Below are 21067 nucleotides of genomic sequence, written 5' to 3' on the forward strand. Positions count from 1 at the left end.
CACCTAGGCTAGGTACATTACTGTATGTGGTGGATCTTCTACATCAGGAGTGTCAGTGAGAGCCACTTTGAGAAATCAAAAATCATATCAAGGGCCAGACATTTATTTACATATTATTGTTTAAACCAAAATAATGATCTTTAGTCATGTTTTTAAATTCGCCCAGAATCTACATGATAGACTTTAGAATGGAAAAAAAAACGCTGAAAGCTTACAAGATTTTGTTTGCCCCATCAAGTTGTCCCAAACAAATAAAGAACACAATGGCAAATGTCCCACAAGTGTATGTTTCCTAACAGCAACCCAATAACAAAATGATGGCTAACGATGTTATAATACGTATGCAAGACTCTCTGTGGTATTTATCCAGGGCTCAGTGTCTTGCACAAGAAAACTTAGACAGGACACATGGCTGCTGATGGAAACATTGGCTGTTGCACAGATCGAATCGGGGACCTTCTATTTACGGGACGACAACTCCACTAGATAGTTCCCAGTCGTGAATGACAAGAGTTAAGAGTCCAGATTCAAATTTGAACCCATGAAAACAGATAGTATGCACCTTTGCCCACTGAGACACCAGAGTCCCTGAACACCATAGTGTTGTGGGACATCCCGTTTCATGAAGATTTAATGCCTAACTGGGAACAACATATTGAACACTATGTCTAAGCCAAGAAAGTGTCCATCTCAGCTCAGAACAATGAGCCATAGAAGGCTCCCATCCATCTTCAAAAGACAAGGTTACATTGATTAGATCACATCTTCAACTTGTCACTAAAGCTCTCCAGGAAACAGTGGCAGATAGAGGACCACACCACCTCAAGGCCTGGCTTACCCTGTCATTTTGAATTTTATTATTTTAATTAAGTCATTTTCATCACCTTGCATGTTAAACAGTACAAGGAAAAAAGTTTGTTAGCATAGGAGATTAATGAGCCCCACTGGTTTTGATGAGGATTGGCAACAAGCTGCTTTATAGTTGCTCAAGGACAAAAACAGCAGTCTGAAATTCAAAATGTCAAGCCATCACATAACATTTTCAGATTTGTCAAAGTGACAACACAAGGTAATTTTCAATCAGCTATAGTCTGGGGACACGGAAGGTCAGGAATAACTCTCGAGTCTACGTTTAACTTTTAGCAGACACACACTTTCTTTCTTTGATTCAAAACACTGACCCAGCTGTTCCGTGGTTCATCTTACCACACAAAACATACAGAGGTGAGGTGTATGGCATTTGGTCTGGTTCCTACTGACTGAAATGTATTCCATAAGTGCAGGGGTGATATGGTGTGAATCAAGATAGTACAATTGCATAAATAAAAAGGAAAATGACCACTGGACTAGTGATATGAGTAGCACCTAAGCACATTACTGCAGTAAGGTTTGGTTTACTGCATGGTTTGAGATACCCAAATCATTTTAGTTTAGCATGATGACATTTTGATACATTTTGATGACCTTGTACCATGCAGTTTTATGGGATTCCTCAGTATGAAATAAGCTAACAAACGTTAGAAAACATAACTTTATAAGTCTTTATTCAAACTCTCCATTAGCAAAAGAAAAAAAAAGGCTAAAAAGAAACTAACTTTGCGGACAAAAATGTGGAAAATAAGCAGTACTCCACAAAAGGCTAACCGAATAGGCAATGCATACTATACCCATAATCATGACATTATTGAAAAACTAAAAACATGGATACATTCTTATTATGCCTACAGGTATGTCGCAATCCTAAGATTTTTTGTGGTACTGCGTCATTAATACACAGGTCTATTAGGCCTAGTCTAGTATCCAATGACCAATTCACCATGTATGATCTGGGTAAACGGAAGCATAAGCTGTACAATGAAGGATCAGTCATTAACAGAAGGATCCAATGGGGTATAAAGAAAATAAATTAACAACATCCTGATAAATGAGAATTTTGTATTTACATTTTCACAACGTCATGAAAAATAAGAGCAGACAGCAAAAAACAGTCGGATTTCCTCAAATCGGAACAGAGCCGAATTATCCTTCGGCATCTTAGCACGTGATCATCGTTGTTGCATCCGGACCCGAGTCAAATAGCATTTACAAATAATTCTCAGTTTATTATTATTATTCAGTACCAAATGGGTGGGATTTAGCACAGGATTCTTGAGACAATATCAGATAAGTTGTCAACCACAGAAAAGTATACTAAATTGTGTTTGATTGTCTTTTCTTTCTAGCACTCATTGTATTGTCCTACGTGGCAAATCCCATCAATCTGACACTAACTAATCTAAAACAAACTATAAGTAGTATTGCAAATACCATTATCCCCGGGTCTGGTTCCACTGTAAATGAACAGAGAAAGACAGAACAAGATATAGCTACAATCACAGACATGTTTCTTGGCATAAGCAAGACAAGAAATGGGGGCAAAAAATGCTTTACTGTCAGACATATATACACAGCACTTTTCATTAGTCCTTTTTCAGCCTTCTTTCTCCATTGTGCCCCCAGATCCTATTGATCCTTTCCGGTAGAAGGTGAACAGAGTGAGAGGGAGAGGCAGAACAAAGAAGCTGCTAGAGAGATAGAAGGGTCTTTGGAGAGAGACATTTAACAGATCTGCACAGGACGACAGCAAAAGCAGGACAAAATAGGAAAGTGGAATTCTCCCATGGTAATGAATGGTTATTACATATCCAAAAACATGAAATCCTGGACAAAAATGAGAAAAAAAAAATCACATCCCTGATTAAAAGTTCTTAAAGAGTCAGTATTAGAAAAGCTCGGTGAAAGCAGTGAGGCTTCTCCAGGAAAGGAAAAGCATGTCCTAGGTTTAGGGAAACACATCCAGAAGAATCACTGGCAGCGCAGCATGGGAGCCTCTTACAGGAAGTCACTAAACAAGGGGGGGGGGGGGGGGGGGCTGGAGCCCAGCTGAGACCAGGCTTCCAAACAGGCGTTCACTTCGCAAAAACAGAGCGCCGATGTACAATGCCTTGTGCGCCACAAAGGACGGGTACGAAAAAGCATCCAGAATGAGAGTTTATTGGATGGACAGAAAGCGAGCATGGGGCTTTTCAATCAAGGTCCCATTCCTGTCTTTGGATAGGCCGCAGCAAGCCGAACTGCCGCCACGAAGAGCAAGCATGGCACAAAGGGGAGGGGGAGAAGCAGTCAAGAAATGGGGAGAAGCTTTGCCAGGCAGCTTGGATCTTGCCTGCTTCCACATCTGCGTGGTTCAGGGCTGGAAAGAAAGGGGTTGGCCATACCAGCACGTAACATCTGAGAGGGGGAGGAACTCTACCTGATAATTTGGAGGCTTGAGGTTCTATTTCAACTACTCTGGATCTAAGCCCTAGACTGGTCTTCAATGATCCAATTTAAAAATTGTATGCCAGGCAACACAAAAAAAACAAAACAGAAAATAGTATGGAACAAGGCAGGAAATGGGGAGCTCCATTGGAGCGGTGTCCAAATAGTTTTATCAATTCTATTTAGACCAGTCTGATATAGCCTAAGGCTGTTGCATGACAATTAAACCAGACTTATTTAGGGCCTAAGCATAAACCAACAAGTAGCACTGGACAAGCCATAGAACAGTACATTGCAGAGCAGGGTTTACATCGAGGCAAAGCAGGACATATAGGACAGTACCACCACAGAGCATGGGTGAGGGTTAGCGGCATGGAGGGCGAACAGTACCGCAACAGCAGGGAAACAAAAAGTCAGACCAGAAGAGAGGGAAGGGCGGTCCAACATAGCTCAACTCCAGAGAAAGCCGGGTTTCCCAAAAGCATCTCAGCACTAAGATAATCTTTATTCCAGCCCGGACTAAATCGGTCTAGACAAGGGGAAGGAGCAGGCCGGGGTAGCGGGGCAGGGAGGAGCGACGGAAGCACACGAAGTAGCAGTCGTATGGCAGTTTGCTTCAGTAAATGGGCCTCGGTTGTTTCATGCTGTAGTGGGCCTCTGATGCCGACACGTACGCAGACTCAGGAAAAAAATCCTCGTGGAACTCCGCCAGAAACCTGAGAGAGGGGAGGGAGAGGAGGTGTGAGAGAAGGAAAAGTGGTGAGATATTTTGACTGCAACAGTGAATCGTCAGCAGTCGCTTCTCCAGATTAAGTTATCAAATAAAAGTCGGGTGATATAATACACATCACAGGCATTACAGCCCTATGTGAAGCAAAAACTGATGACAGAAATACATCTTAACTGTCGAGTCCCAGTTCACTTCGCCTTCTGGTTTTCCTAGATATCCCTGGCTCATTCCACATAAATCCTAGACCCCTTGCCCTCTGTCCAGGGGTATATGTCAGAGAAAAAGCCCCCTCATCTATCCCCTTACCACCACCAACCTACCAATCACTATGACAGAAAGAGCGAGAACATTAGAATGACCGTCCAACAGAGAGAGAGGGAAAAATCCCCCCCACCCCCCTTCCCATCTAATCAGTAGCGGGGAAAACTAATCCGGAATCTTCTTAGTATCCGCTACTCGGCCAAATCCTCTAAATCTTGCCATCTCATCTTAGCTCCACCGGCCTTCCTAATCTCAACGCAAACAAATTATCCTCATCAGAGGAGAAATTAAGAACGCTTCAACGACCGACAACAAACAAGACAACCCTAATGGGACAATACGGGGGAATGTACCCCGCAGTGAATACTGAAATGCTAAGCAGGGGTTTAGGCATTTGGTGTCAAGAAATATTGGGCCAGTTCAACGAAGCCTAGTCCTACACTACAAAAAATCTTTATTCGGAGAGTTCCATTGAAAGGAACTTTTTTGTCTGTAGCAAGGCTCAAGCTAAATCTGCTAAATCAGTAAATTAAGTATTTTTGCCTATTTGGTGTGTGAATTTGTTGCGTCAGCCTTGAGGTAATCTATATTGCCGTTAGATGAGTAGTAATGCAAGGCAAGCTGCTTTGGGCATATGCATTGTAAATCAGTATAACGTGTTCACACACACACACGTGTGCACACAAACACACACACACTTAATCTCAATCATTCTTGCAGAGAAAGGGAGAGTGAGAGCAAGAGAGAGATCAACTGTGGCCAAATCCCAGAATGCATTTCACCTCTGCCTCTGCAACATCAATCAGTTTTTGCCCGCTCGGCACAATCTGCCACAGCGCTGATCTCAGAGTGCGGGATGTGAAAGCAAACCCTTTCCCAGAAGATTTCACCTGCATTTTGTCAATGTCCTGCAGGACCCTTGTGTCTCCACAAGGCCAGCTTATTAGGAACTGAGAAAAGCAGGTTGGGTTTTCCCTATTGAAAACCACTGAGCCTGTTTTGGCATTGTCACTGGACATCACATTTTTTTACACCTTATAATCTATCATAGAGCTATCGAGAACGAAAGGTGGGAACTGCAAGAAGTTATGTCCTTTCAAGTAATGCCTTCCTTGCATCCTATTTAATGTAGGTGCTATTTTGCAGAGTAATGTTCTATGCAAAGCGAGTGGGATATGACCCATGATTTGCAGCCCAGTTCCACAGGAGTGAATTTAAAGGCTCTCTACCCATGTTTCCCCTACCACTGACGGGGCCGCATGAGATGCTTAGCCAAGAGGAGCTGCCATCCTGCCTGAAAGAGTGAGGTATTAGTATTGTATTACATTGAGAGTTTTACTGTCACGTGGTTAAAATGCTGTTTCAGAGCCAGAGGCCCTTCTGTCCAGCCATGAGGAGGGAAAAAAAATCTGGTGGAGGCAATGCGTCGCATACTCAGTTTGAATAATGTAATCTCTCCGTTCTGCACACCATCCCCTTTCCAGCCCACCCCATCCAACAAACACACACAAATACCCCCTCTAGCTATTTTTAGAAGACCCCCTCATGATTTGGCGTTGAGCACCAGTGGATATTTACATTACAATTTATAAACTGTGCTGTAATTGATTACAGTTAATTACAGTGTCCCCCCACCACAAAAACGTGGTGGTGGGGGGGGGGGCACCATAATTAATAGAATGCATAGGAAAAACTGGTATCCTTAGCCCAGTGGCTAAGGATGCCAGACTCACCGAGGCGAGTCCTGCTGCTCCACAGCACCCCCCAGCGGCTGGAGGAGGTACTGCGTGTGTTTGATTAGAGAATGAGTGGACCTAAATCCCCTAGGTTTGGGACCGGCTAAACTGAAGATCGCTGGGGAGGATTTAAAGATTAGACTCCCGAGCTTGTGTAACGCCCACTCATCTCCCTCGCTCCGACGCTTGCTCTCTCCGTCTCTCTCACTCCCGACCATGTTCTCCATTCCTTACACTATCTCTTCCTCCTCTTCTCCTTTTTGCTGTTCTGGTGCCATCTCGGCGTATTGATAACTTCCTGTCAATCACTATATTTCTCCGTTTCTGCCGTCTCCTCTTCCCTATTTTTTCTCTCTCTCAATCACTATCTTTATCTTTCTATCCCTCACTTTCGCTCTTTCTGTCCCACTTTGAAGCAAACCACCAAACACTTCAATCTGTCAGCACGCACACAGAGTTAAGAGGCCAGAAAACACTCTTCCCATTCAGTGAGCTGGATAACCATAAAATAACTCTACTACAGCATAAAATTGTCAAGGACAATGATATGTAAATACCTCTATGACATTCCCTGTAGGCGACATCTTTGTTAGCGGGCAAATGTGTGAATGTGTGTTCCTAGGAGTTTTTAAGGGTATATCTTTGTTTCTCAAGGGTGTATTTGTGTCGGGGGTTGTCCACGTGTCTATGCGCATTTATCTGTGTGTGTCAGCAAATCGATGCATGCTACAGACTGCACTGCCAGCTTTCAGGTTCTGTCCTTCTCTCCCTCTGAAATGGGAAACTTCCTGGCGACTGAACATTAGCAGATAACTAGTGAGCTTCGACACTTTGCTAGGTCACTGCCTGTTTAATGAACTGTGCAGAGTATTAGCCAGGTACATTTTAAGTTTAAGCACTTTCTATTTAATGTCCCGTTGATTCAATGCAGTGCTGCATCTTTATAATGGCTTATCCTCTAAGGAAATTATCCATAATTTCACGCAGTTTCTGTCCACCTGGCTGCACAATCCATTTTTAGGGGGGGAAGAGATTTCAAAATAATGCCTGAATTTTTAAGTGAAGTAACAGTAAGCCTTCAAACCCAAGCGACCCAAAGATTGGTACTCTTGTATTTCTGTATAGTTTAAAGGAAACTGTACATATAAGAACGTCCTGCGTGTGCTTGTCTGCAGAGGTCGTTACCCTCCGCTATTGTGATTTGTTTGTCTCATTTTTAATTAAATTGTTTGTGTCCTTGAGTTGCTCTGTTAAGGTCTTGCCACTTAGCCAAAAAACAAAAAAAGTAAAAAAGCAATTTAATAATACATTTGGTTTGAAGACACCCATCAATTACCTGAGGAAGAGCTCCAGATGTTTGATCAGGGCTCGAAGATTCCTCTCTGGGATGTGCATCTTTACCAGGATCTCAGGGAGCTTCACTGGAAGAAAACCACCAAGAGAGTGAGCAGGGGAATGGAACAAAGCTGCAGAGAGTAAGTGAGGGGCAAAACTAACTGACAGGAATGTGATCGGAGACATAAAATAGCGAGAAAAATAGGAATCATTAATGAGAAATGAATGGGAGTTTTGTGTCCAAAAAAACGGACCCCACCCCCTTCTACCCATTCTCCGTGGAACCATGAAAAGACGGCATTAAACCAGTATGATCAAAGCAAGGGGATGACAGCTGGACCAGGGGGAGTTGAATGATCAAAGAAGAACATGTTAGAGTAACGAACCAAAAAGCCGTAAGAGGTGCTGTGATCCGTACAGGTAGGAGGGCGGAGGAGGCTGATCATTCAGAGGGTAGTTGTCAGGAGTCAGCTTCCAGCTCAGGACCTGGTCAACAGAGCCAAGAAAATGCCATTTAATAGCAGCTTCAAGTCAAGTTTCATTGAGCGTTATGATGGAAGATCCCCGGGGTTTACTACACTTAACATCATCACTTCAGTGAGTCTGTCCAAACCAGGGGCATTGATGGAAATAAGCCTTCAGCCTTTATTGTCTTATCCTAGTACACGCTCTTAAAAATTACAGGCTTCCTACTTACTTATCCTTTTTCCCAGGCTGCATTTGAAGATTTTGAGCAATCTTCAATATGAAATATGACTACGCAATAACCACTCATGGCAATATGTGAAATGACAGTGGGTCTACATAAATGTGCGTCAAATGCACATCAGGACAGAAGCATTTTTACGTACTTTGATAGATTTTTTGTGCATTTTACAAATGTTTTAAGACCTGGAAATTATCAAATGTATTTTTCAGACTTTCCAGGCCTGAGTAGGAACCCTGAAAACAGGATAAATCCACAGTAACAGGGTTAGCATAGTGAGTAGGAAGACAGTCCTTGAGCAAAACACTGAATCCCTACCAGCTTCATGGGTGCTCCTTTGTCACTGAGCCTGACCTCTGACCTCCCTGTGGAGGGGAGTAAGAGACAGTTTCCCCATGGGGATCAATTAAGTATCCCATTATTATTCATCACCTCATTGAGCTCGTTGTTCCTTCGGCTCTCCAGGCCATAGAAAGGCCCGCCTCGCTCCTTGCTAGGTGTCAGAGGCAAAGGGGAAGACGAACCACTGTGCACTGGAGTTCCTGGGCAAAGAGAACAGAAAAACACAGCATTTAGAGAGAAACTCATGGTGACATCTAGATTTTTTTCACGTACTATGTACTGCATGTATCTAATGTTGTTTATTGTTTTTGCTGGTTAGATGAATGAGGCTGAAATATGACTTGCAAGACAGAGACCTAAGACAGCAGGAAATAAAACAAACAAAATCTTCTTAGAGCTAACAGCACTTGGAGAGTGGAAGCATGCAGTTTGACAAAAGGAGGATAGCACCATCTACTGGTCCACCCTGGTTATTACAAAAACAAAAGCCATGTGTGTCACATCACATTGACTTCTGAGATGGGTCAATGTCATGTGAAGAGAAAAAAAACCATTTCCAAATAGTTCACAAATTCCAGTAATGGCCAGTAACTTCAAAAAGCAGTAATAGTGGTAATAAACCCCACTTAAAATCAGGTTAAGAGGCAAGTTAGATCACACAGTAATGTCACAGTTATCCTTTCATGTAAAATAATTATTTTAATGGAGTGTCGGCTTACTCCTGTCGAGGTTGAGGAAGAACTTGGGCTGGGTTGAGCTGTCAAGCAGACGCCGTTTGGGCTGCGGAGACGCTGTGGCACTGCCTCCACCTGGATAATTACATTAGTTTTATTTATACCCCACTATTCAAATCAGTGTTACAAAGTGCTTTAGAAAACAACAAAAATATATTTAAAAGCCAAAAAAAGTCAAACAACAAAAACATCCAGACATGGATTGACAGGGTCACAAAATAACAAATCAAGCATAATGTGAGAATAAAATACATAAAAACAATTTATATAAAAGCCTGTCTGTAGATAAGCATTTTAAGTGATTTCAAAATAGCACTGATAAAAACAGACAATAACATAAACATATGAAATAACACGTAAGAGGAGAAATCCAAGAAAAAAAACGTGCAAAACAGTTGGACTCTTGTTTATCAAGTAATATATGCATTCAAAAGCACTTCAGCTGCAAATAAGCACCTTTAACATGCATACAGTTTTGAACATCTCCATTTTAAAGATGCAACAAAAAACTAACCAAACATTAACAATGTAAAAACAGAATAAAATAAAAAGCGATCACCTCCACTGCTCCCTTCAGCCAGCCGCTCGCCCCCCGAGGTGTTCCTGGTGGAGCGTCTGAGTGATTGCGACTGGTACGAGATGCAGTCCATGTCCGGATGGCGCCGGCGCTTGGGGGTGGTGGCGGGGGCGGTGGGCGTGGTGGCGGAGATGTCGCTCAGCGCCGGCTGGCTGTCTGTCGACTGGGGGGTGGGGGGGTTGTGCCCCAACGGGCTCGGGCTGCGCTCCCGTTGGGTGCTACAGAGAAAAGGGGAGAGGAGAATACTACCTACTATATAGTATGCTGTAGCTGATGAATTAAAGAAAAAAAAAACTTGAACTAGGGGTTGGTTTTGTATAGTGCTAACATTTACAAAATGTTACTTGCTTACTCATGGCATACTTACTTGCTGGAGCAGGGTGAGCTCTCGTTGATAGCCAAGAAGAGCCTGGAGGAGCTGACCTTTTTGAACTGAGCTTGTTCACAGGGGTAGAGGAGGATCATGGGTAGGGTGAAGTCAAACGTGATCCTCAGGCCGTCCACCATTTCCTTACACAGCTCCTCGCTGAAGAGAAAGAACAAATGGAGGGTGAGAGAGTACAACTGCAGCAGAGTTACAGCTTGGATTTTATGTTTCCTCCTTCCGCCTGGAATGACCCTGTTGGATTTCATTTAGGGAATTAGGTAACATTCTTAAAATATCGTACAACGGCACATTAGGCTTACATTTGACTGTAAAATGATAAAATGGCACACAATGCCTTGTTAATTATTACTTGGGCTGTGGACTAATCCCATATGCACTATGCTGTGCTAACTGGAATGACCAAAAAGGGAACAAAGTTTTCTGATAGACATGCCTCACCCAATAGGCAGAAAGTAAAAAATAAAAACTGAAAAAAAGGAATAAGGAGGAGAGATATGGCATAAGGGTGCTCCGATCAGGATTTTTGGGGCCGATCACTGATCACCGATCGCTGGAAGCATTATCGGCCGATACCGATCACAGATCACGGGGTCTATTTGAAGCCTTCTATTCATCGTGTAGCATTATTTATTTATTTAACTATTCTTAACAACACTGTATATTAAGTATTAAAATTAAGAGATGAGAAAGTATCATGAATTGACAACTGTTTATTGGCAGGCAACATGTGCAACATATTCCACTCTCTTTCTTAGAGACACAACTTAAACCATAGCAGCCTACGCTTGGTTATTGGGAGCAGCTTAGAGCTTAACAAATATAGCTTTCCTGTGGAATAAAACAAATAAAATTTTATAAAATAAAAATTAGAATAAAAGCTAAATGTGCACAACACACCAAGTTAGAAGAATAAATTATATATAGGCCTACTGAGGCAACAAAAATCAATTCCAATAGACGGAAAACACAGGGCCTTTATCAATTTACTCCAACTTTAGAGACTATAAAAACTGCAACATAACAAAATATTTTTCAATATTAATCTGGATTGAGGGAGCAAACATTCAGAGTCAGAGTTAAAAAGTAAATATTAACGTTTTCAGTGCACTCAGTGGATACTGACTAGCACCTACAGTAGCCTATATACAGCTAATCTGCTAGTCTCGGAAACCCAGCTGTGTTCCGAATAACGTTAATAACCCTTAGTTCTTCTTTTTGGGAATTCAGTCGGTCGTCTTCTTGGCATGGAAAAAAAAATATCCCTCACACCTGCGTGTGCAATGGGAGGCAAACAGACGGCTCCGGTGAGAGAGAGAGTGAGCGAGTGAGACAGAGCGAGAGAGCGAGAGTGAGCGAGACAGAGAGCGAGAGAGAGCGCGCAACACACAGAGAGAGAGAGAGAGAGAGCGAGAGAGCGAGAGACAGACCGCACAAAGGATCTCTTCCCAACTCGTCTCTCCCTAACATTTTTGCAAATTTATTGTCTTTTTCAGACACCTGGTAGAATTGCCAGACCGGTGAAGCCATTTTAGCGGCGCGTAGAGAAATTGTCTCGCGTGTTTTGCGTCATCTGATCGGCTCTTATAGAGACCACCGATCAAACTATTTAGAACGAATATCGGTCAATAACGACCGGTGGCCGATCGATCGGAGCACTCTTAATATGGCATGTACTTCATCTTTGACTACGTTCACACTGCAAGTCTTAGTGCTCAATTCGGATTTATTGCTCAGATCCGATTTTTTTGTTTGGCTGTTCACATTATTTTTTAAATGTGGCCAATATCAGATTCCAGTGTGAACTGGTCACGGTCCTGAACTGATCCGCATGCGCAAAAGAACAATAACAAAGACATCACACGCAGCACGCTGTCGTACGGAAGTAAACATGGAGGCCACTGAAGTCAGCGTTTACGGTTTCATTTATAAGTTGATGTGCAGTGGAAGCCAGTGAATTCGTGAGCAGATGACGAGGATGAGGAGAAAGAGAGCCAAATTTTTAATTATGGCTTTTTGTGGAGCAATGGCTGCTACTTCTGTACGGAGGTGTGTGTGGATGCGGAGTCGGAGCCAGGAGTGGTGGGATTGTGACGTGAATGGCTTCACTGAAACAGATTTCATCCAAAATTTCACCCCAAATACTTATGAGGTCTAACACCTCACTGTCCCTCCACTGACTACCTCCATCGCAGCTGTCTTCCATGTTTGTATTCACCGAGTGACTCCCGCCAGCGCAGAATTGTGACGAATGTCGATCTAGAGTGACGTAAAAGTCGCATGAATTCCGATATGACTGTTCAGACTGAGGTCGCATTGCAAAAAATCAGACCTGTATCTGATTTAGGACCACATATGAAAGTGTCCCAAATCAGAATTGAAAAGATCAGATTCCATGTGATTTGTGCTGTTCACACCGTTATGAAAAAAACAGATCTGAGTCACATATGAGCAAAAAAAATCAGATTTGGGCCACTTTTTCCCTGCAGTCTGAACGTAGCCTTTGAGTTAGACAAAGAGTAAGCCTACATCTTGACTTGGAACTTCCCATTATAGGCTTCCATAAAGAGCCGCCTAGTATTTTTTTTTTCTCTTCAAGGTGTCTGCAGACTCACTTCTTCTCTGGAGGGACTGGCTGTGTGTTGAGGTTGTTCTGGGTGGTGTTCTGGTGACGCCGGTACCTCTCGTTGGCCAAGAATGCCTTGTTGATGGCAAAGTGCTTGACGTAGGACTCCAGGATGTGCACGACGTTCGTCTGACAGGGAACCATCACCAGCTAGGGGGGAAGAGCGCACAGACGTTTATGGACAAGCTCCAAGTCAATTTAATTTACGCAAGCCGCCATATCTCACATAATCCAACAGCAATCTAATCCATTTGAAAATTTGCCTGTTTACGATCAGTCATAAGGCCAAAATACGGTCCATATGCACAATCAAAGGAACCAACAAGAGATGCATTGCACATATACTGTATAACATGTTTCCTCTTACAACTTTCGTTTTGTCAAGTACCTACAAAATGTATAGGATCGCTAAATTGTCTGCTGTGTGTACCTTCTTCCTCTTGTTGATGTAAAAGCAGTCATCCTCCAGTTTCTTCTTCAAGATATCGGGGATGTCGATGTCGATGTGGACGATCTTCTCCTCACATTCCCTCTTAACATGAGTCTCTGGCTCCACCCTCTGAAACGAACAGGCGAGATATGAACCATCAGGCACACAGTCTGTATTAACAAAGAGGGTAGGATCTTAGGATGGGAGTCATGGTGGGACAACAGCATGACACTGCTGTAAGCCTTGTATCTTAAAATGTCACATTTTCAGGCATTTTTTCCTATTGTGGCTGCATTTAGAAATCATGGGTAGCTACCATTGTTTCGAGGTTTGATTTTTGAGACCATCGGCCAGTGTGCACAAAAAAGTTGGTTTACCATTCTGGCAAGAGTGCTGATCTGTTGAAGTTCAAGAAGTTCCCCATGTCACACTCTCCCTACTGAATCATATTCCCTCTAGGGCTGGGTTTAAAAAATCGATTTTCCGATTCAAATCGATCTTCATTTGAATGATCCGATATCGATTCATAAAATCCCGAGATCGATCTTTTAATATATGCCCAATATATGCCTGTAGAGTCTGTAGAGTTGCACAACTTGCTAGCGCCGGCTGCCGGCTATTTAGCCATCTACTCACATCTGTCTGGCCGGCTGCTTTTATAACTGAATGTCACTAAATGTTCACACTACCAGAATTTGGTGGGGACAACAGAGTTTTTGAATGAGAGTGACTGCACATGTCTGGTAGCCTACATACTGGAGCAGACTGAAGTAAAATAACTAGACTCAGACTGTCTGTACGAGTCACTCCACTCCTCCGATCTCATGATGGCTGGAAATATTGTCTGTAACCATAGTAACGTTTACTTCAGACCAATATGGCGGCTACCATCGCCTGTATTTTCAGTTTATTTGACACCAGTAACACCAGTAACCAGAGGCGTCAGTTTATCCATAAGATCTTAATAAACTGCCATTGACAGCGGCGTCATATTCTCTTTTTCCATCGCAGGAACTTCATACTTTTAACAGCAACATTTGGGCTGAAGGCCGCAGAACTAGAACAACCGCAATGTTGAGGAAACAGACTGGATCGAAAAATTGAGAATATCTCACAACACTTACCTCCGTCTCTTTCAAATTAAGGATGATAATGTTACGTAACATAACGAGTGTTGAGCCTTAACGTCACGTAACAACCAGCTGTCCAGTCCCGTTCTGGTTCACACTACTCGGACTAACCGAATCCGCTCTCAAATTCAGTATCAGTACCTGAATTTTTCAGGTAGTGAGTTTGGTTATAGAATGCGGTTGTCACTCTCCTTAATAACTGAACTGTGCGTGAAATTGCAAAGGGAGTTGTGCGTTTTTTTAGATGTTTCAAAATAATAGCAATCTCTGCCGAGCTTCTGCGCAACGCGCAGCGAACGGTTGCCATGGTAACGACGGACTCAACTGAAGTGTTACAGCTGAAACTACTGTATAACGCTAAATACAAGGCCTTAGCTGAGGAGATCATTTTAGGGGCTTCATTACCATGACCATGTAAAATCATTATTTAAACTGATTTATGTTTCCATCATTATTGGATCTCAGTTCTGTGAGTGCAGTAGTACTCAGGAGAGAGATCCAGTCTTGCTCTGAGAAGACTATAATATGCACTTTGGTATTATATTTATTACTATTTGTAATAATATTTTTGTTTTAGACTACTTATTTCTTCTGCACTGACTGAAGAAAGTACATTAAACATTCACAATTAAAAAACATAATCAGTTTATTTTTCAATTGAGCATTGATCCTGTAATAAAAATGTTTATGTTATTTTAAGTCATGCTTTCATAAACATATTTAAGGTTTGTTTATTAATTCGGTAAAAATGCATCACCGGAAAAATGTATCTTGCCATTGCAAACATCCCTTAGCCGGCTACTTTTCCCATCTGGCTGGCTACTCAAAAATTGGCTACTCAATAAATGTTTGTCTGTGTAGACAGTTTCCTCTTTTTAGTATTCAACTACGTACTTGTCCTTGTCTAGTATGGAGGCCACACTGGTGCACTTTACCATATTCTTTAGATCCTCAGAGAAGTTGCTGTCCCCGCTATGTGAAGATTCAGGGTCAGAATCGTCCTCGCCACTGCTCTCTGAAGACGAAATCAAACCTGGAGAAATAGAACATATGGAAGGCTTAATTGAATTACTAAGATAATGTGGGAGTGAGAAAGAGAGAGAGAGAGAAAGAGACAGAGATTGAGATTTCTCACATGCGTCATCACTGTCGTCCTCCTTAGGGAGAGTCTTCAGAGTTGATTTAACACCAGACTGACGACGACGCCTCTTCCCCCATCCCTTTCTCTTCCTGCCACCAGGAGAGGAAACAAAACACACACACTCTCAGTGTCAGTCTCGTCTATAGATAGAACAAACTGCAAAGGTTGTAAGCTGATATGGAATAGAAACCAAGCCTTGCATTACAGACTGAAAGTGTTGTGCTCGACACACCACTTCGCTGCTGGAAAGATTTTCATATTGTTTGTGGAGGGGAGACATAAGAGACTGTAGCAACCATGTGTGTCTATAAACTAAATATATTATATCTGGATGTAGAGTGCTCTACCTTTTAGTACATTTTTTGGGAGGGTTTTGACAAAATGAGTAAAACAGTGTCACCAAAAAGTCCTTCTATTGAAGTCAGGGGAATGTCATATTTACATCTGTACCTATCTGAAATACTGAATATGTTTTCCTATGGCCTGATAATGCAGTAACATAATCCATAAAATGATTCCAAACTGAATTCTTACTGAAATCATGAAACATCCAGCTCATTTTGAACATTGAGAGATAACTAATTCATCCCAATCTGACTGAAACATTAGAGTGATTGTGATTCTCTTGTACTTGCAAACAGTTAATCCAATACAACAGTCTGGTTACATTTAAATCAAGAAAAAATAATCATTGACGACATACTGACTTGCAAAAATCAATGTGAACTTACATGCGACCTGTGGCTTTGCGCGCCAGTTTATGTTGCAATTTCCGATTTTCGTCAGTGTCTCTAAGCACATGGTCTTCTGCAGCCCAACGATCCCAGCTACTCAACAACAGCAACAACAACAAAAACAAAAAAAGAGACACGAACATCACACAGACCTGCATGGTTTGACAGCAGCATATTACAGCTACATTATTACATAGCTTTATAACATGGATGGTAGGCTATCAAATAGACATTTGAGAGACCACCAAAGTGCAGCAATACAAATGGTCTCTTTATAAAATGAAGCTGAAAAACCCCATGGTGAGATTTTGCAACAGTAGACAATAGGGGAAATTAGAGTAACCTGCACACTGATATAAAATAGTAACAATGTCTAAAACTGAGGCTTAGCAATGCAGGAAAAAACATGTCTTCAAGCAAAAAATAGAATTGAAGGGTGAGGTGATATTTGAGGTGATACAATTTGCACTTTGCACCATTTTATACCATTGGGCGGGTTACTCTAATTGTCCATGGCAACCAACGCACCTGCGGTAGCATACCACCTCTGCATTATGTGAAGAGTGCAAACTGCTCTCACAACGCTAACAACAGTGAACACTACAATGAGTATGTTGTTGTCAGAGTTGTTGGTGACACTAACTCCATGTTCATCTAATGTTATAACAGTAACATTAGCTAAAGCTAGCTAGTTACCTCCTGTTCCAACCGTTGAAGTGAATCAGGTACTTTGGGACTCTCCTTCCATGTTCATCTGTACTTATCACCACATCAATGACCTGTAATGTTGAAACACAACAATACGTCCTGAAATGTTATACTTTAGAGAATTGTCTTTTCGCTTGCCCCCGCTCCGTAGTGTATGCTATAATACAGCACTCCTGGAGCTGGTTGCGACTGTGTCTTGCTCAAGCTAGGTATATCAAACGTCAAGCTAGGAATGGATGCGTTGATTGTAAACAATCAGCTAACACTACTATTAGCGTGAGGTTTCTATTAGCTAGGTAGACAGGCAGACACTGGTCAGCAATATTGCACCCTTAGCTGACAAAACATAATATTAATTCATGGTAGTTGGGTTTATTTCATTTCTTTACTTACTGAATAAAATACGCTAACTAGCTATCTTGTTAGCTCCATGGTTAGCACACAATAGCAATCGTTAGCTAACGTTAACTGATAGTCCTTAGCCTTCTATGGCTAGATGGGCACATGTGTTAACTGGTGCGTTTGTTTATTAACACAATGGCGTGTTAATATGAAACTGCTTTGGGCGTAAACCTATCTATCTCCTATGTGTCTTTGGTCAGTGTCTCTCTAGGTTGAATACGGTATCTACTGGTGATGCAGTTTTGGCTGAAATGCCTCGCCAAGGAGTCATCTTTAAAATCAACTCTTAAACACCTTATATCAGGCGTTACAAGACGAAACAAGGGAATCCGTACCCGGAACCCATGCAAGAAATCGTAGCTAGGAGGATAGCTAGCTAGCTAGCTTTCCGGGGCCTAACTGGCCTCAAATGCGATTCCCATTCGCACATCTTGCAGAAACAAGCCTGCTACTACAGTCTAAATTGTTCACTTGTACAAAGTCGTAACAACACATATGACAAATAAGCAGACACAAAACGTTACCTTTGCGTCATACAACACTTTAGCCTTGGTGGGATCAGGTTCAAAACACAAGACTTTTTCTCCTTTGTGAAATTGATATTTAATTCCCCGCGAATTCATTTGTTCATGGCGACGTGCTGGAGAGGAGGCATCGATCTGGACCCTAACTAACTCCTTAACCCGTTCCTCGCCAAGCGGTTTCCTGTGAGGGTCTTCCCACCAAAAATATTACAGCGGGATGGCGCTGTTGTGGGATAGATGCAACCTTTCTGCTGCTGCCTTCCAGTGCTCCTTGTGAGCTCCCTCTTCCCACCTCCGAAGTAATAAATGCGATTTCTGTCGTTGCATTCAAGTGCTTTTGGTAGGGACAAATAACGAAACGAAGATTGTTGTGTGTGTGCTATTGGTAAAAACCAAGCGACACAGCTGCAGCGGCAAAATGAAGTGAAAGTATGCATCAGGCATGTAATTGATGTTCTAATAAAATCATTAGCCAGAAGTTGTTATATACATCACTTTTACCATCGGTTGTTGACAAGACTTCTATGCTCTTCGGCCCTATACGTTACATCTCGGCAACTCGGGTTTCATAGCAAATGCCGACTTTCCCAGTCTATTTACCACTTTGTTGGTTGACCTCCCATATTTCCGACAGCACGTCAAGGCAGCAACAAAACCAAACGCAATTGGAAATGCTGAGATGAACCTTCACGGACACCATAGTGGCGCTATATGATGCACTGACCAACAGATGTCAGTAGCTGAACACACAAGATCAACATTAAAGAGACAATTCACCTCAATTCTAAAGTCACCAAACATTTTATTATCATTACGTTATTTAATTAGCAGAAATTGGCTGTCCTATATATAATATTGTATATATGTATTGTATATGTTGTATATAATATATATATATATATATATATATATGTATATATATATATGTGTATATAATATATATATATATATATATATATACATATATATATATATATATATATATATATATATATATAATATAGGTGTGAGCGCACGTTATCATTATATCGTGTGGACTAGCATACTGAATGTTCACAATGTTCCTCATGGGGATAACATCACAGGCCTTGATACTACAAATTTTACTATAATTATTTAGAAATTAGAAATTTATACAAATCAAACCACTATTTACTCACTATTTACAATTAAATACTAAATCAACAACAAAAAAGCCTACCATATGGGCCAAAATCTCATCAAAAGGGAAACCATGCCCTAATGTGTGTCTTGGGGTCTGTGGCATGAAAACGTTAGAGAACCACTGGGCTAACAACTATGTTGTCCCATTGCAAATACCCTATTGCCTCGGCTACAACTCAACTGATCATATTCCAAAATTATATAGGCCTATCCATATTAAACCAGCCTACACAGATTAAGTAACCTGGGTACCATACACCACTACCACAAAGCAGCAAAACATATTGTTTTGGTCTTCACTTCACATAGTTTTGGAAAAGAGCCCTTCCCCTGAGGCAACTTACAGTAAAAGAAAATTCAGCATGTCTCAATAATCTAATCTTCCTCTATTGGAACAATATGGTGGCTCTTTCAAAAAAAAAAAAAATACACGTGGGAGTTCACATGTGCAGGAACACATGTGAAAACTTTGGTCTGATAGATGCATCGCCCTAGGGCACACATTGGGTCTGGATGTGTGTATGTGCGTGTGTGTGTGTGTCTTAAATTTTAGACTGCCCTCCAAGTTTACAACCCTACTCAGTCATGAATTCCTCTGATCTTGAAAACTAGTAAGTAAAATCCTCTTTTACTTAAAGAATTCTGAGTTTATGCATTGATTTTGATTACAGTAGATGCTATGTAGGACTCTTTCCGTTCTAGGTTTAACATAGTTTTTGATTTTCCCCCTTTATTTAAAACTTAAACTAACTTAAATTAAAACTAAAGCTTGAATCATAAGTCGTTCGGTTTGATTCCTTATGTAGATTCTTTTTCTGACCCAGCCACTTTTCCAATCATGTCAGTCTAACGTCTCTATAGCTACAGCTGAATCTAGAGGCATTTCTGCTCAACGTGGTGTCAGGCAGAGCAGCTCTACTATTCTACAGTATTACCAAATATGGACAGTGTGTGTCTGTAACACTGATTGTGAATAGATAAAGACCACTTGGTAGTGTAGCCCTGTGTTGTTTTACTCTCCCGACCTTGACCCCTAACATGTCTGTCATATTTTGACAGCATTGTCAAAAGATCATCGTTTCATGTTAAATGTTTTCATGGTTCCACATTAGTAACCTGAGTTCTGCATGACAACGTAATCAAGAGCACAAAGGAAGCCAAATCTTGATTCAATGTTGACTTGAATGGGAATGCATGATCTATCCATTCTGAATTTGTGTTATGGTAACAGATACTACTACACTTCTGTTTAATGTCCACATCTCCATATTTAAGCCATTTACTATTATTTTCTCTTCTCAATGATGCACTATTGTTCTATACTGCTATCGGTTTTGGCTCTTTGCCTTAATGAAGGAGTAGTTTGGACACTGACCAAGAGGATAATGTTTTGTCTACTGCCTTATTTTCAGTTACTTTTCTTAACATTGTTTAGTACCAGATATCATGATGGTTGTCCCTCTACACTAACAATACATAAGAAGCGATTTCTGTTTTTGTCTCTGTCTCTCTGTCTCATTCTTTCTCCCTCAGTCTGTTTTTAGACTGGTCAAATCTATCTCAGCTGTTATCAGTGTCATGTCATGCTGTGTGTGTGTGTGTGTGTGTGTGTGTGTGTGTGTGTGTGTGTGTGTGTGTGTGTGTGTGAGTGTTATGCAGCGCAGCTTCATAAGCTCCTTTATCAGACGGCCGGCACCCTCCTCCACAGACTCCTGGTGTCTCTCTTCATTTTTCCCATACTTTCACACACTCAGCTATACATGCTTTCTCTCTCTCTCTCTCTCTCTCTCTCTCTCTCACACACACACACACACACACACACACCACCAGATACTCTCTCTACTCTCTACACACAAACTAATAAAGCAAATGTTATCATGCACACACACACACGCATCTTAACACACTGAAATTGCAGAGCTTAAGCATCTGTATAAACAAATTGTATAGTGCCCTAGTTCACAGGTGTATTATGAGAGTCTTTGACTATTAATCCTACGGTTTACTTCTTGTTTGGCTAATTATAGCACACAGCAGGCTTCATTGACAGGCCTATTATTCCCAGACAGTGAGGTGGATTAATGTGAGACAGGGATTAATAC

General features: G+C 41.6%; 1 protein-coding gene across 2 annotated transcripts; it reads right to left on the reverse strand.

Moving 5' to 3' along the window:
- Positions 1–1527: 1527 nt before the first annotated feature.
- On the reverse strand, positions 1528–18023 carry LOC139914285 (MSL complex subunit 3-like). Of its 2 annotated transcripts, none has more exons than XM_078291159.1 (14): positions 17802–18023; positions 16864–16946; positions 16165–16260; positions 15428–15522; positions 15228–15325; positions 13163–13291; positions 12722–12882; positions 10089–10247; positions 9704–9939; positions 9130–9219; positions 8501–8610; positions 7749–7848; positions 7364–7448; positions 1528–4016 (listed from the first exon to the last, which is right to left on the reverse strand). In XM_078291159.1, exons 1-14 carry the CDS (start codon positions 17898–17900, stop codon positions 3917–3919), a joined length of 1641 nt encoding a protein of 546 aa, XP_078147285.1. In that variant the 5' UTR covers positions 17901–18023; the 3' UTR covers positions 1528–3916. The 2 variants fall into 2 exon arrangements, with proteins under 2 accessions (XP_078147285.1, XP_078147284.1); XM_078291158.1 differs by having other exon boundaries at positions 9704–9966.
- Between the last annotated feature and the right edge of the window lie 3044 nt (positions 18024–21067).

This window comes from Centroberyx gerrardi, chromosome 21 (assembly GCF_048128805.1).
Source record: "Centroberyx gerrardi isolate f3 chromosome 21, fCenGer3.hap1.cur.20231027, whole genome shotgun sequence".
Taxonomy (NCBI): domain Eukaryota; kingdom Metazoa; phylum Chordata; class Actinopteri; order Beryciformes; family Berycidae; genus Centroberyx; species Centroberyx gerrardi.